The following is a 13,185-nucleotide window of genomic DNA, read 5'->3' on the forward strand; positions in this document are numbered from 1 at the left end:
CATGTGAAATCATTATCACCATTTTGTAAAAACTTTATATTCATCTTAATTCTATTGTATATCTTCAGCCTTGAGGAAACACTATCAGGTATTATAAGATAAAAAAAACTGTCAGCTCCCCACAAGAGAATGGACATTATGTTCTTCATTTTAAATGTAATTTCAAATAGTAACCCAACTTAATATGTTCATAAGTAAAATAAGAATAAAGAACACTTTACAAACAGGACACATGGATAATTTCTATACAAAAGAAATTGCTTAGAAAATGAATCACATCATTAAATAAAAAAAACAATCACACCAAACGAATCATGCTAGTTCAGAAATAGAATATAATTTAAGTTTCTAATTACTATAACTACCAGGCTTAAAATACAAACCTGCAAGTTTAAAAAAAATTAACACCCATATGTGACTGCTCATGGTGGAATTCCATTGGCTAGCAAAGGGATCTGGAATGCAGATGAATAATTTGGGAATGGAATGAACTTTGTATATAAACAGGATCCAAAGCACATGGTTAAACATTCTGAGAAGACTTCTCCTGTCACAATACTTCAGAAAGCACAATCATGGCAACAAAGGGAGGAAAACAAGGTGGTGAGTAGAGTATTTTATTTGCTAATTGTATTTTGCAAAATGTTATTAAAAAAATGTTTTGAGGCGATATGTGCCCAAAAAAAAGAATAGTCTTCCTCATCAGAGATGTGTCAGTGACGTATAACTAGGGAAACCAGGTTGGAGGGTCAACACCAAGAGTAGAACTTTCACAGGAGGTGCTTAAAATTTTCTATCATTTTGCCTTGTCTGGGAACATCTGTTTACATATATAAATCTAAACTGCTCAGAAAAATCAATTGATCTGAACTGAACAGAATATATCAATATACCGTATATATCTGAATGAGTGGAATTTCCAACAAGGCACTGTGATTTTTATGTTTACATAAATAATTTCACTCCCCAGAATGCACTCAAGGATCCATGTGCATTTATGGTGGCATAGCTAGTTGCTTGTGGTCCAAACAAGTGAAATGATGTCCAAAGCAGATAGAAATTATACGTTATAAAGATAGTAAACTGAAAAAAGGGTGCATGTGCGAATATGCTCTTAGAACATAGTGGAGATTATGCTCTGTGAAAATTATTGCTCCAGTAGTGATGGTGGAGAAGTGGAGTCTATATTCGTCTAAGGCCATGTACACATGGTCGGTCAAAACCGATGAAAACGGACTGAAGGACCTTTTCATCAGACCAAACCAACCGTGTGTGGGCCCCATCGGTCAGTTATCCTTCGGTTAAAAAATGTAGAACTTGCTTTAAAATTGAACCGATGGATGCCTAACCGATAGGTCAAAACCGACGGTTAATATGCAAAAGCATCGGTTAAAAATTCATGCATGCTCAGAATCAAGTTGACGCATGCTTGGAAGCATTGAACTTCCTTTTTTTCAGCACGTTGTTGTGTTTTACGTCACCGTGTTCTGACGCAATTCAACTAAAGATATACACTTTGGGGGTTTGCTGGGTGAGAGTGGGGTCCCCCTGAATCTGGGTACCCCGAATCTGTGTGCTGTAATTTAAAGACAGATATGTTTTTTTATAGTATGTAAAACAAAAGGTGGGATATATATATATATATATATATATATATATATATATATATATATATATATATATTTTTCTATTGCTTCTATAAAAAGTGAGCCAAAGAGATATTTTGACTAGTGGAGTTCATGCAATTTTCCCTATAATTTTATGATTTTCATAAATTTGAGATTAAAAAAAATAAAACAAACTTTTGACATTGCGTTACTATGTTAAGCCTTGTATGAGATTTTTAATGACTGGGTTTAGATCTAATTTAAAGGATCACTAAAGAGAAGTTTTTTTTAAATAACGAACATGTTATACTTACCTCCACTGTGCAGCCCGTTTTGCACAGAGTGGCCCCGAACCTGGTCTTCTGGGGTCCCTCAGCGGCTGTATCGGCTCCCCCTGCAAGAACTTTCCACCTTCTTGCAAGCTCTCTCGCATGGTGGAAAGTTCTTGCGGGCGCGCTCCCGTGATACAGCCGGCAGCTATAGCCGCTCATTGTATCACTCTGCTCCAATCCCTGGCGCACTGCATCATTGCATATGATTGACAGTAGCACGAGCCAATGGCTGCGCTACTTTCAATCAACCAATGAATGAGCCGAGAAGCCGACCGAGAAGCCTGCACGTTCACGGCGTGGGACTTTCGAAGGGTCAGGTAAGTAAATGGGGGCTCGGGGGGGGGGGGGGGCGCTAATGCTGAGATGTTTTTTCACCTTAATGCATAGAATGCATTAAGGTGAAAAAACATGTACCTTTACAACCCCTTTAACTGTGGCCCCAAATATTGCAATTAAAATAATATATTCCAGATAAAGCAATTGTTTTGGTATCTCTTAACCCATGAACTGAATACCATTAAAGATTGCGGATGTTATAATGCTTTTTTTTTTCTTTCATTCTTTCACAGGTTGTGGTGCACCTGTACAACAGAGCCAGCCAAAGCCATGCCAAGGTAGTCACTAAACCTTTCCTTATGAAGGCCTTAAGTGCAGACACATTTTGAAACTCATAATGTTACATGTTGGCAGAATATCTCAGTGTTAGAATGCCAGCATTCTTCAGTAAAGCCAACCTTATAGGGAGGTGTGGACCATTCTGTTAAACTCTAGCTAGCTTTTTTAATCAATTAGCTTGATAAGCAGACTGAAAGATTCCAGCTCAGTGGGGAACACTTCTATTTGCTACATGGGTACAGATCATACCTTCCTTGCATGACCTTTCACTGTTTAATATTCTGTGTCTCAATCAAAAGCCATGTGGTGACATTACACTTCCTATTATGCAATGGATTCACTGATCCTTGTCCCCATGCAGGAAGGAAGACATTCCCTGCTATGATGTCTGGTTCAACCTCTATTCAATTTAGGTTAATAAAGTAAGGAAGGCGGGAGTTTTTCAAACTATGGTGACAATTACAAGAACAAATCAATAGGGTTGTTACATGGCCAACAAACAAATCAGATTGAATAAACATGGAAGAATATATAGATTCATAACTCAAAGTTTGGCCCATTAACATTAACAAGCACAGTCCAACCATCCTCAAGCAAAACTCTTGGCTTATATATAGATATTGAAAAATAATGTGTATACATTTAACTTGACCATGTCACAAACCTCACACAAAGGAACTAAAATCAGCCAATACTTTAAAAGTAGAAGGTCATTTACTTACTCTTTGTTAAGCAGTGCCCTGAAACTTTGCATTATTGCAGAAATCCAGCTAACACTGGTATCCGATATCTCCCAGTATGTTGAATACCTGCTACTGTGTACTGTGGTTTCTCCTACTGGCCTCTACATTACTTTAGGATACAGTACTGATACAGGGGCAGATGAGAGCATACACATTATGTGGTGAGGAACCAGGTATTAGACACACCTGTCGGATTCAGCAGCCAGTATCTGAAATACAATACAAATTTAGGATACGAACTGCTGTAGAGGTAACTAATTATCTTCTTCTTTTATGGGCTGGTCCTAGTTTTATTTTGACAAGTTAGTGACAGGGAAAGTTTGAAAAGTCAGCTATATGTCATAGTAACCCTAACACAATTCATAATTCAATAAATAATTATAATCCCTTAAAAAATCTTTAATTGCTATGGCAATTCTCTACTCTTTTGAAAACAAATGGAAAAGGGTTTGGCTTTACATATACAGTGTCACAACAGTAATCCTGCATGTTGCATTAGCTAGATATTGTACAACAAATCAAATCTAAAGCCTTTAAATAAAGCATTAGATTGAATCTAAAAACTCACTACGGTTATTCAAGCATAAGGGCATTGCCCAAATAAATATGCTAAATTATAATCTTGAAGGGTTCAAAAACAAGATAAAATAAATGACTTTTATAAAACAATATCCTTGCTAGTGCAACAAACTTAAATTAACCTCCTTATACAAAACTATGCTAAAAATAAAAAATATGAATTAAAAAAAAAATGCTTATAAAATCAGAAATTTTTAACAATTGCATTTTATGTTTACTTATTAGACCCCTGCTCTGTTCCTGATCCTTGCCAAACACAAGGAGGTGGATATGGTGGCCAAGGAGGATTTCTGTCCCAGTCAACTGGCGGCTCAGGTGGAATTAGTTCACAATTGCAAACCAGCGGAGGTGGATTTAGTTCCGGTGCATATGGCTCCCAAGGCCAGATGAGCCAAGTATCAGGTGGTGGATGTGGTTCACAAGGCCAGGTCGACCTAGGATCAGGTGGATATGGTGGCCAGGCCAGCCAAGTATCAGGCGGCGGATATGGTTCACAAGGCCAGCTGAGCCAAGTATCAGGAGGCGGATACGGCTCACAAGGCCAGCTGGGCCAAGTATCAGGTGGTGGTTATGGCTCACAAGGCCAGCTGGGCCAAGTATCAGGTGGCGGATACGGCTCACAAGGCCAGATGGGCCAAGTATCAGGAGGTGGATACGGTTCACAAGACCAGATGGGCCAAGTATCAGGTGCTGGATATGGTTCACAAGGCCAGATGGGCCAAGTATCAGGCGGTGGATATGGTTCACAAGGCCAGACAAGCCAAGTATCAGGAGGATGCTCTTCATCAGGCCAGACAAGCCAGGTATCAGGCAGCTTTGGTCCACAAGGAGGATATTCAAGCCAAGGCGGATTCGGAGGTGGAGTAAAGAAATAAACCTTACTCAAGATCATGATAAAAACAAATCTCTCTACTGCAGTTTTCAAGCTATGTTCAATAATTAAATTAGGTGTAACAGTTAGTACCTACTACCATGTTTGTATATCACATTAAATCTTGTCATGCTGCCCTCTGTTATCAAATAAATATGCTATTGAAATCTCAAATCTAGTAGTATTTAATTTATTTGATTAACCCACATTCACAAATACAATTGCACATATTCACAGAATGGAATCAGCATTGAGACATAGAGGTCTATACTGATCACTGCTAGGGACACTAAGATCTGTACTGATCACTGCTGGGGGTACTGAGAGCTGTATTGATCACTGCTGAAGGCACAGAGAGCTCTACTGGTCACTGCTTGGGACACTGATATCTGTACTGGTCATGCTGGGGACACTGACAGCTGCATTGGTCACTGCTGGATACAATGAGATCTGAACTGGTGACTGGTAAGGCACAGAGATGCACTGGTCATTGCATTGCTGGGGACAATGAGTTTCTTACTGGTCACTGCTGACATACTGAGACACTAAGAGCTGTAGTGAACACTGCTGGGGACATGAGATCTGTAATAGTTAGTAATGGGGATGCAGAGCTTTACTGTTCACTGCTGGGAGGACTGATAGCTGTATAGGTTACAGCTGGTGATGTTGATATTTGCATCACGATCTGCAGAGCCACACTTACATCACAGGCCAGAGAGCCCCCTTACATCACAGTCTGCAGGGCCCCCCTTACATTACAGTCTGCAGAGCCCCCTTAAATCATAGGCCAGGGAGTCTCCCCCTTACATCAGAGTCTGCAGACTTTCACTGTATGGGGGAGCTCTGTAGACTCTAAAGGGTAAACCTGATTTAAGGGGGTGCTCTGATGTAAGGGGGAATGATGTGGACTCTGGTGTAAAGGGGAACTCTGATGTTAGGGGGTCTCTGCTCAACAAAAGCCCCCTTTACTTTAGAGTCTGCGGAGCACCCCTTAAAGCTTACATTATTGTACTGCTTCAGAGGCAGGAGAGAGAAGGGAGGGGGTTAATGGATGAATGCATGGTAAACACACAAGGAAGGAAGGAGGGAGGAAGCTCCTGCAGTCTGCATCTTCATTCTCCATGCTTTTCCTGGCTGCTGTGCTGCAGGTACACACAGGAGGACAGGGGCAGGAGGAGGTGGAGGAGTAGGTCTAGCTCTCTCTCCTCTCCTGTTTGGCGTGTGGGAGGACCACAGGATATCAGTGCTAGCTCTGTAACAAACACTCTCCCCGCTTACAACTTCAGCCAGAAACCACACTGTGGATCCACAGACCAGGCTCTTGGGCCCCCCACAGTGGCGGAATGCCAGGGCCCAGTCGCAAGTGTGACTGCTGCGACCCTGGTAGTTCCACCACTGATAAAACACTCAAAATCCATCCAGGCACCAAAAAACATTTCTCCTACAGTACACAAGCTTTCTCAAGGTACTCCATTCTGGAGCGGCTGGGTGACCTTAGCTGACAGCGGGCTTTAACCTGTTGTGAGCAGGAGTGCATAACGAAGTGCACTCCTGTGATCCCCAGGAGAAGTAGGACCACTGGAATAATGACATAAGTGTTACATTTGTTTCAGTGTTTGATATTATTAATGGAAATGGCAATAATATAGAGACTGAAGGGATCCCTGCAGATATATTTGAAAGTAAGATGTTTAATACACTGTAAAGCCATTTAGAACCAGGGATATTAAAAGGTAAAATTGTGTTTTTAGCAAAATTGCCTGCAGATCATAAATTGATGGGAAATGAAACACTAGGAATTTGATTATGCAATATAGTTAGCAGGAATGATAGGAGAATAATTTAAGCCATCCCAGTTTTCATGAAAAAAAAGGAAGACCAGGATCCAGCTGGAGGTCTTTACAAGGTTGAGACCTACTATACTGTATACAGTATATTACATGAACCTGGAATATCGATACACTGAAATGAGCCTTAAATCGAAATCTTTAGGCCATCATACCACGCAGATGTTACAACAATAGTGCATTTGCATCTACTCTATATACAGACACCCTTTGATATATTCTGGACATATATTTTATATATACAAACTATTTTATTGTAATAAAAATTATACATTTTATGACTGTAACAGTCACCACCGTTTACGATATCCCATCCATCAACCACGACAGCTTATCTGACACTCCAACCAACAGGACCCGATCCATCCCATTTCCCAGAATAACCGAGACACAAAGCTCTGGGTTCTGGTTTCAAATAAAAGACATCTTTAATGGTACGCTCTCAGGGTTTTATACAGTTCAAGCATGAAAGGAACAAAGAGACTCTCCACCCCCCTCATCACACACTGGGGCTTCAATACACCTGAGAAGTCTCATTCCACATCTTAGACAGACGTTCTGTCTCTGCATACAGCTTGACAAGTTCCATTCCACATCTTATGTCAATAGAATTCACACAAAGCAGCATCACACAATGAGAGGTCTTTCAGAAGCAGACTCAATTAGCATGTCAACAGTCTACACAGAGAAATTTGCCACTATTGACCGGTTGGGTCAACATTAACAAACATCCTGCAATATGAACTATCAGTAATGTCCCATCTCATGCAATTTCTAATTAATATTTCTCAGTCACCCTATGCCCAAAAGGGACACAGGGTGACCCTAGACACAAGAGTTATTAGTGACGCTGGCACAGGAGTACACCTCATCCTTCCAAAGTCTCTGTTTGTCACGGGCCAGTCTGTTACAATGACAAACACTTTTTTGAGCTTCTAAAGTCTCAAAAATTGGTGAATTTAACTCTTGTTAGGATTAAATCTAAACACACAGCAGGAGTATAAAAACCTAGGTCTACTAGCCTCACATAAAGCACCCGAGGACACCAGTGGAGTCAACAAAACACATAAATGAAGATAGTGGCCAGAGTAATATGTCTCTCTCTGGCAACCGGTAAGGTCAGGAGATGTTTTACCATTAAGCATGGGACTTAAGCCAAACTTGAAAAGCTTCACGAAAATACATTTTTATGTTTGATAGTAACCATAGGTTAGAACTTTGACTGAGCAACTAGGGTTTTGGGGCTACAATAAACTCAAGCAACTGTTATCAAGTCGGGATGCTGTTTGTAAAGAATGACTAAAGCTGGTCCTACACTTCACAAATTTTCTATGGACCCTACTGAAAAAGCTGAAACTGAGCTGTGAGCGCCCCTGTTGGCAAAGGTTGATAGAATAGAGAATTTTACAAATATCAATATATGGTTTCTGAAATGTCATTGTGTCCTACATAAAATGAAAAAGTTTGTAAATTGTTGACTTTTTCACCACATTTAAACAGACAAACATTAGTTCTTTATTTACACAGTGTCAACAAATAAGGGTGATACAGTATGCCTAAATAAAACATACAAAACATTTCTCTATTCAATAATTTGTTCAACTAAAATATCAGTTAATGTAAATTTGTAATATTATACCGTGGACTGGCCTCACAATCTAGTATTGTCTCCATAAGCAGAAATAATTTTTGTAGGTTTTTTTCTAAATTCCCAATCAGGTTTTGATATTGACAGTTGTGACCACTCCTCTATGAAAAATTCCTTAATTTACAAGATATTTTCAACTTTCTTTGCATGAACTGCCCATTTCAAATGCCCCTTCACCATTTTTAGTAGGATTCAAATTGGGTCTTTGATTAGGCCAATCTGTAACCTTTTCTCGTTTTTTAAACACTGTCTTGGTGGGTTTGCTAGTGTCATAGTAGATCCACATTTGGTTCAATTTCAACTTTAGGACAGATGGGGGGTCATTTACTATAGCACAAATATGCGATCGGGTAAATAAATACGCTCAAAATAGCGAAATCACGCTAATTAGCATCCAAATGGAATTCACTATAGCGCTGGGGAAAAAATACTCCCAAAATCAAATTTACTATAGTGCTCAGACAACAGATACTGCTCAAACCCTTACTTTTGCTAGAACCTGGGGAATTGCACATGGAAATAATGTTTAGAGCATGATATATTTGCCTAAATGGTAATTAAATATGTGTGTAGCACTACCCCCGAAGGAGCTGCTGGTTTGTTTTGGGCAGCATGTTACCTCATATTTCTCTGATGTCTAGGGGCGTTTGGTGGAAATTGTAGTAACGGAATGTCCACGACAGGTGTCTTTTTCTGTGCTGTTTATTACCCAGCCGGGTAAAAACAATAAAACTTGGTGAAGAATAGAGGTTCAGAAGAAATGAAGAGAGCAGATCCAGATGTCAAAAATAGGGAAAAAGTCCTGCTCCCACGGGTAATGTCTCTTTCACCACTCCAGTCTGAGTGGGTATAGTGCACCTGGACAGGCCTCTCTCACCAGCCTGGCAGACAGAATGTCACTCGAACCTTAGGAAAAAGTCTCTGCCACAGACCCTCCTGGTAAATGAACAGCAGAGATAATCCTCCTTAGCAGACTTGGCACCTGGATCTCCTTCAGGTAGTTTTGAATTAGGGTACCGACTGAAAGGCGGCCAACATCCAGTTAAAGGAGTTGTAAAGGAGAATTTTTTTTGCTGAAATGACTGTTTACAGGGTATAGAGACATAATAGTTAACTGATTCCTTTTAAAAATGATTAAAAATAGATAAAAATCAATCATATAATGTACCTACAGTTTCGTTTTTGCATGCTGTTTGCTGCTCTGTGATGTACAGAGACTCAGAGCCAATACAGGGCAGTGATGGTTTGTAAAACGAAACTCATTGGTGTTGAGGGGTTTTAGACACACAGTAATCACACCTCCTTGATTAGTGACCACACAGAGAAGCTCCCATGACTTTTTTCATCAGGAAACAGACAACCAGGAAGTGTTCAGAACAGAGAAGGATTAGAGCAAAAACTAACAATGAGGACATGAAACCAGCACTGCAGTAAGGTAAAGGAAGCTATTTAGCTAAAAAAAATTCCTTTAGTGACCCTTTAAGGAATCACAGTGCTAAAGTAAACACCAGTTTATTTTTATAAGTCTGTGAAGCCACGGAAAGCTAATCACTAAAAAGTTACCAAGTTTAAATTGACCAAGTTATCATTTAAGTATTGAAATATTCTATTTTGTAATAAGAGCTTTAGTAGAAATGTAATTATCATTTGTATTCCCATATATATTTGATATTTAAAAGTATATCCATTTTTTTTGTATTATTACAAAATATACCTGATATTATTTTACACTGTATTTTCAGTTAATAAAATATATATTTTAAGCATGTCATTATTGTCACTTGTCTTCAAAATAGCATGGATACACAAAATTAAATTACTTGGTTGTATTTGTGGAAAAATTTGAATATCTCCCTAAAATCATAGATTTTGCATATCGTATATACTCGAGTATAAGCCGTTTTTTTCAGCACATTTTTTGGTGCTAAAAATGCCCCCCTCGGCTTATACACGAGTCAGGTTATCTGTCACCATATCAGTATTGATGCGGAGGGGAGAAAAGCTCTATTACGCCGTACATTGTCCTCACAGCAGGGCTGTGTGTATAAGAAGTCTACTCTGCGCTGTCCACGCCGTCCTGTCTCCTCCTCGTCCGTCCGTGATGAGGAGGAGGCGGAGATTTGTTACAGTGGACGGCGCGCTTATGGTGACCAGGCGGCAGTGCAGCGTGAACTGGGAGGTGCACCAATCCCACAGCCAGCTAATAGAAGAGCAGCCCTGAGAAGATATCTGAACAGATGATAGCAGCTGATAGCAGATGTTCGGGGGCAGGTCAGAGGCTAGCACCCACTCACATCTGCAGCTTGGCCATGCCCCCACTTTTTAGAGTTTAGATATTCTTTGATTTGATCTGTTATTACAAGTGTATGCATACCTCTGATGCTACAATGTAGAACCAGTTACAGAAGTCTGTTCAGAGCTGCACATTAGCATTGTAAACTCCCATACATTGAAGCTGTTTTGATGCCATTATATGAATTAATGGGATAATTCTGGAAATCAGTTGATCTCCTGTTGCTTTTTATTGTTGAACTTAATTTTCACATTGGTGAGAGGACCCTGATAGTTATGTTGAGCTCCTGCTACTGCATGCAATCATTGCAACTGTAATTTGACAAAAAATACTTGTAGGCTGCCACTACCCAGTCCTGTTGTGAATCGAAAGGGACAATGTACGACGTAATATGGCTTTCCTTCCCTCTGCATCAATACTGACACGGCGGATATGGTACATGGGCACAGTGAGGCTTGCAATGGGCACAGTGAGGCTTGCAATGGGCACAGTGAGGCGGCAAATGGGCACAGTGAGGCTGCAGATGGGCATTGTTGACCCTCTTTTCCACTTACAGTAGCTGCTGCATTCTCACCCTAGGATTATACTTGAGTCAATACGTTTTCCCAGTTTGGCTTATAGACGAGTATATACAGTAATTCCATAAATGTAATATTATTTTAATATTTCAGTATAAACATTCTGACAATTCTAATTTGTAAAAAACAATTTGACACTTTGTTAATTTTTTTTACCGTTGGATTAACATTTGAAGGCTTGTCACTAGCCACTGGCAGAGAATATCCAGTTTCTCTTGTCAATACTCTGATGTTATTGCAACTAACTCCTGCATACATTCTTTAATGCCTTTGATTTCACATTCTACAGATTTTAACGGACACTCTAGCATTTGATGATATTATACCGTTTCCAGACCCTATTGTGGTCATCTAGCCCAGTGTTTCTCAACTCCAGTCCTCAAGGCGCCCCAACAGGTCATGTTTTCAGGCTTTCCATTATTTTGCACAGGTGATTTGATCAGTTTCACTGCCTTAGCAGTTACCACAGCCGTTTCATCTGAGGGAAATCCTGAAAACATGACCTGTTGGGGCGCCTCGAGGACTGGAGTTGAGAAACACTGATCTAGCCTGTCCTGTATTCTGGCCGTCATCTTCTCCATGAGTTCTACTTCTTTGACCCTGGAGTACAAGGCTTCCTGGGATGGGGGTGAGTTTAAGAGGATTATTTTTCACAAACTTTCAGTTGTACTGTCGGAACAGATAGGCACCGGAAGTAACGTCAGGTTGGGAGCTTGCCGTTCGTGGTGCTGTGTTTGTTTTTTACACTTTTTTACACTTTTAATGTAAGTACCATTTCGGCTGTTTTTATAATAAACATATCCAGTTTCAACATACTCCACTATCTGGGCCCCCTTCTTTTTCTTCTCCACTATACATTATATTTGATCTGGAGCTTCCTCTCTATTTTTGCCGCCGAGTTACACAGAGGAGAACCCTTTACTTGCCCACTGTAGGAGCCCGGACTCCCTTGGTTGTCTCTGTATTATCTCACGCTGTTACCTTACAGCGGTAAGATAAGGAACCACCTTACACAGAGGTGTAATTGCACCGAAGAAACAAATCACCAAAGCCACCGTATACACTTCTTGATCTGTACAGAGTGTTATATAGAGCAGCACTTCACGGCTCCAGTTCACCTTTATATGAACATTTATTCTGCTAGTAGTACTTTATTTTTTTGAAGCATTTATCTGAAGTATTACTTATGTGGATTTTCCTTTCACTAGCACTTCAATATTACCCTATTTGAAGATCGAATTGCACTATCGTCACCTTTATCACTTGAACTTTATATATTATTATCTGTTTACAATACTGTGTGATTAGCATTTAGTTTTTTTCCACATGTGTTTTACTGTGTACACACTATCATTATCTTAATTATTACTTAGCGCAACACCACTCATTGATTTTTATTCAATGGCGTAAACTAGACTCATTGAAATACATTCATTTTTCTTGCATATGCGTTTGTACATAAAGGGGTTGTAAACCCTTGTTTAAAAAACAAACAAACATGTCATACTTACCTCCACTGTGGCCCCGCTCCTCCTCTTCTGGGGTCCCTCAACTGCGCTGGTGGCTCCTCCCCGCATCGAGTGTCCACATTGGAGAATCGCTCTCTTTGGTGGACACACGTGTGGGCACACTCCTGGGTCCCGCCTCTGTGTCCATTCACACAGAATGCAGGACTTGGCCCCAGCCCCCGCTGCTGCGTCATTGAATTAGATAGACAGCAGTGGGAGCCAATGGCTGCGCTGCTATTAATCTATCCAATCAGGACACGAGACACCATCTAGAGATGCTGTGCTCAATCCTGGCCAGAGAATTATTTTTTTTAAATAACAAACATGTTATACTTACCTGGTCTGTGCAAGGGTTTTGCACAGAGCAGCCCCGGTCCTCCTTTTCTGGCATCTCCTAATGGCACTCCTTGCTCCTTCTCTTCATCAAGTGCCCCCACAAAGTGCCGCTTCCATGGGGGAACTCGTGCGGGCGCGCTCCCGAGTCCTGCTGCTGCGTCCATTGACACAGACAGCAGGACTCGGCCCCGCCCCCGGCTCCCGGATCACTGAATTTGATTGACAACC

The 13,185-nt window shown here is 40.5% G+C and overlaps 1 protein-coding gene across 2 annotated transcripts; it reads left to right on the forward strand.

Annotated features, from left to right (window-relative positions):
- The first annotated feature begins 498 nt into the window (after positions 1–498).
- LOC120908981 (glycine-rich cell wall structural protein 1.0-like) lies at positions 499–4,921 on the forward strand. Of its 2 annotated transcripts, none has more exons than XM_040320533.1 (3): positions 499–603; positions 2,509–2,553; positions 4,102–4,921. In XM_040320533.1, exons 1-3 carry the CDS (start codon positions 576–578, stop codon positions 4,749–4,751), a joined length of 723 nt encoding a protein of 240 aa, XP_040176467.1. In that variant the 5' UTR covers positions 499–575; the 3' UTR covers positions 4,752–4,921. The 2 variants fall into 2 exon arrangements, with proteins under 2 accessions (XP_040176467.1, XP_040176468.1); XM_040320534.1 differs by having other exon boundaries at positions 539–600.
- The last annotated feature ends 8,264 nt before the right edge of the window (positions 4,922–13,185 follow it).

Source organism: Rana temporaria, chromosome 8 (assembly GCF_905171775.1).
Source record: "Rana temporaria chromosome 8, aRanTem1.1, whole genome shotgun sequence".
Lineage (NCBI taxonomy): Eukaryota > Metazoa > Chordata > Amphibia > Anura > Ranidae > Rana > Rana temporaria.

Bases quoted from the DNA above. Each gene is read 5' to 3' on its own strand.
- LOC120908981 (XM_040320533.1), top strand. From the start codon at position 576: ATGGCAACAAAGGGAGGAAAACAAGGTG. The intron at 604-2,508 runs GTGAGTAGAGTA...ATTCTTTCACAG, and splicing joins AAAGGGAGGAAAACAAGGTG to GTTGTGGTGCACCTGTACAA. The intron at 2,554-4,101 runs GTAGTCACTAAA...TTTACTTATTAG, and splicing joins CCAGCCAAAGCCATGCCAAG to ACCCCTGCTCTGTTCCTGAT.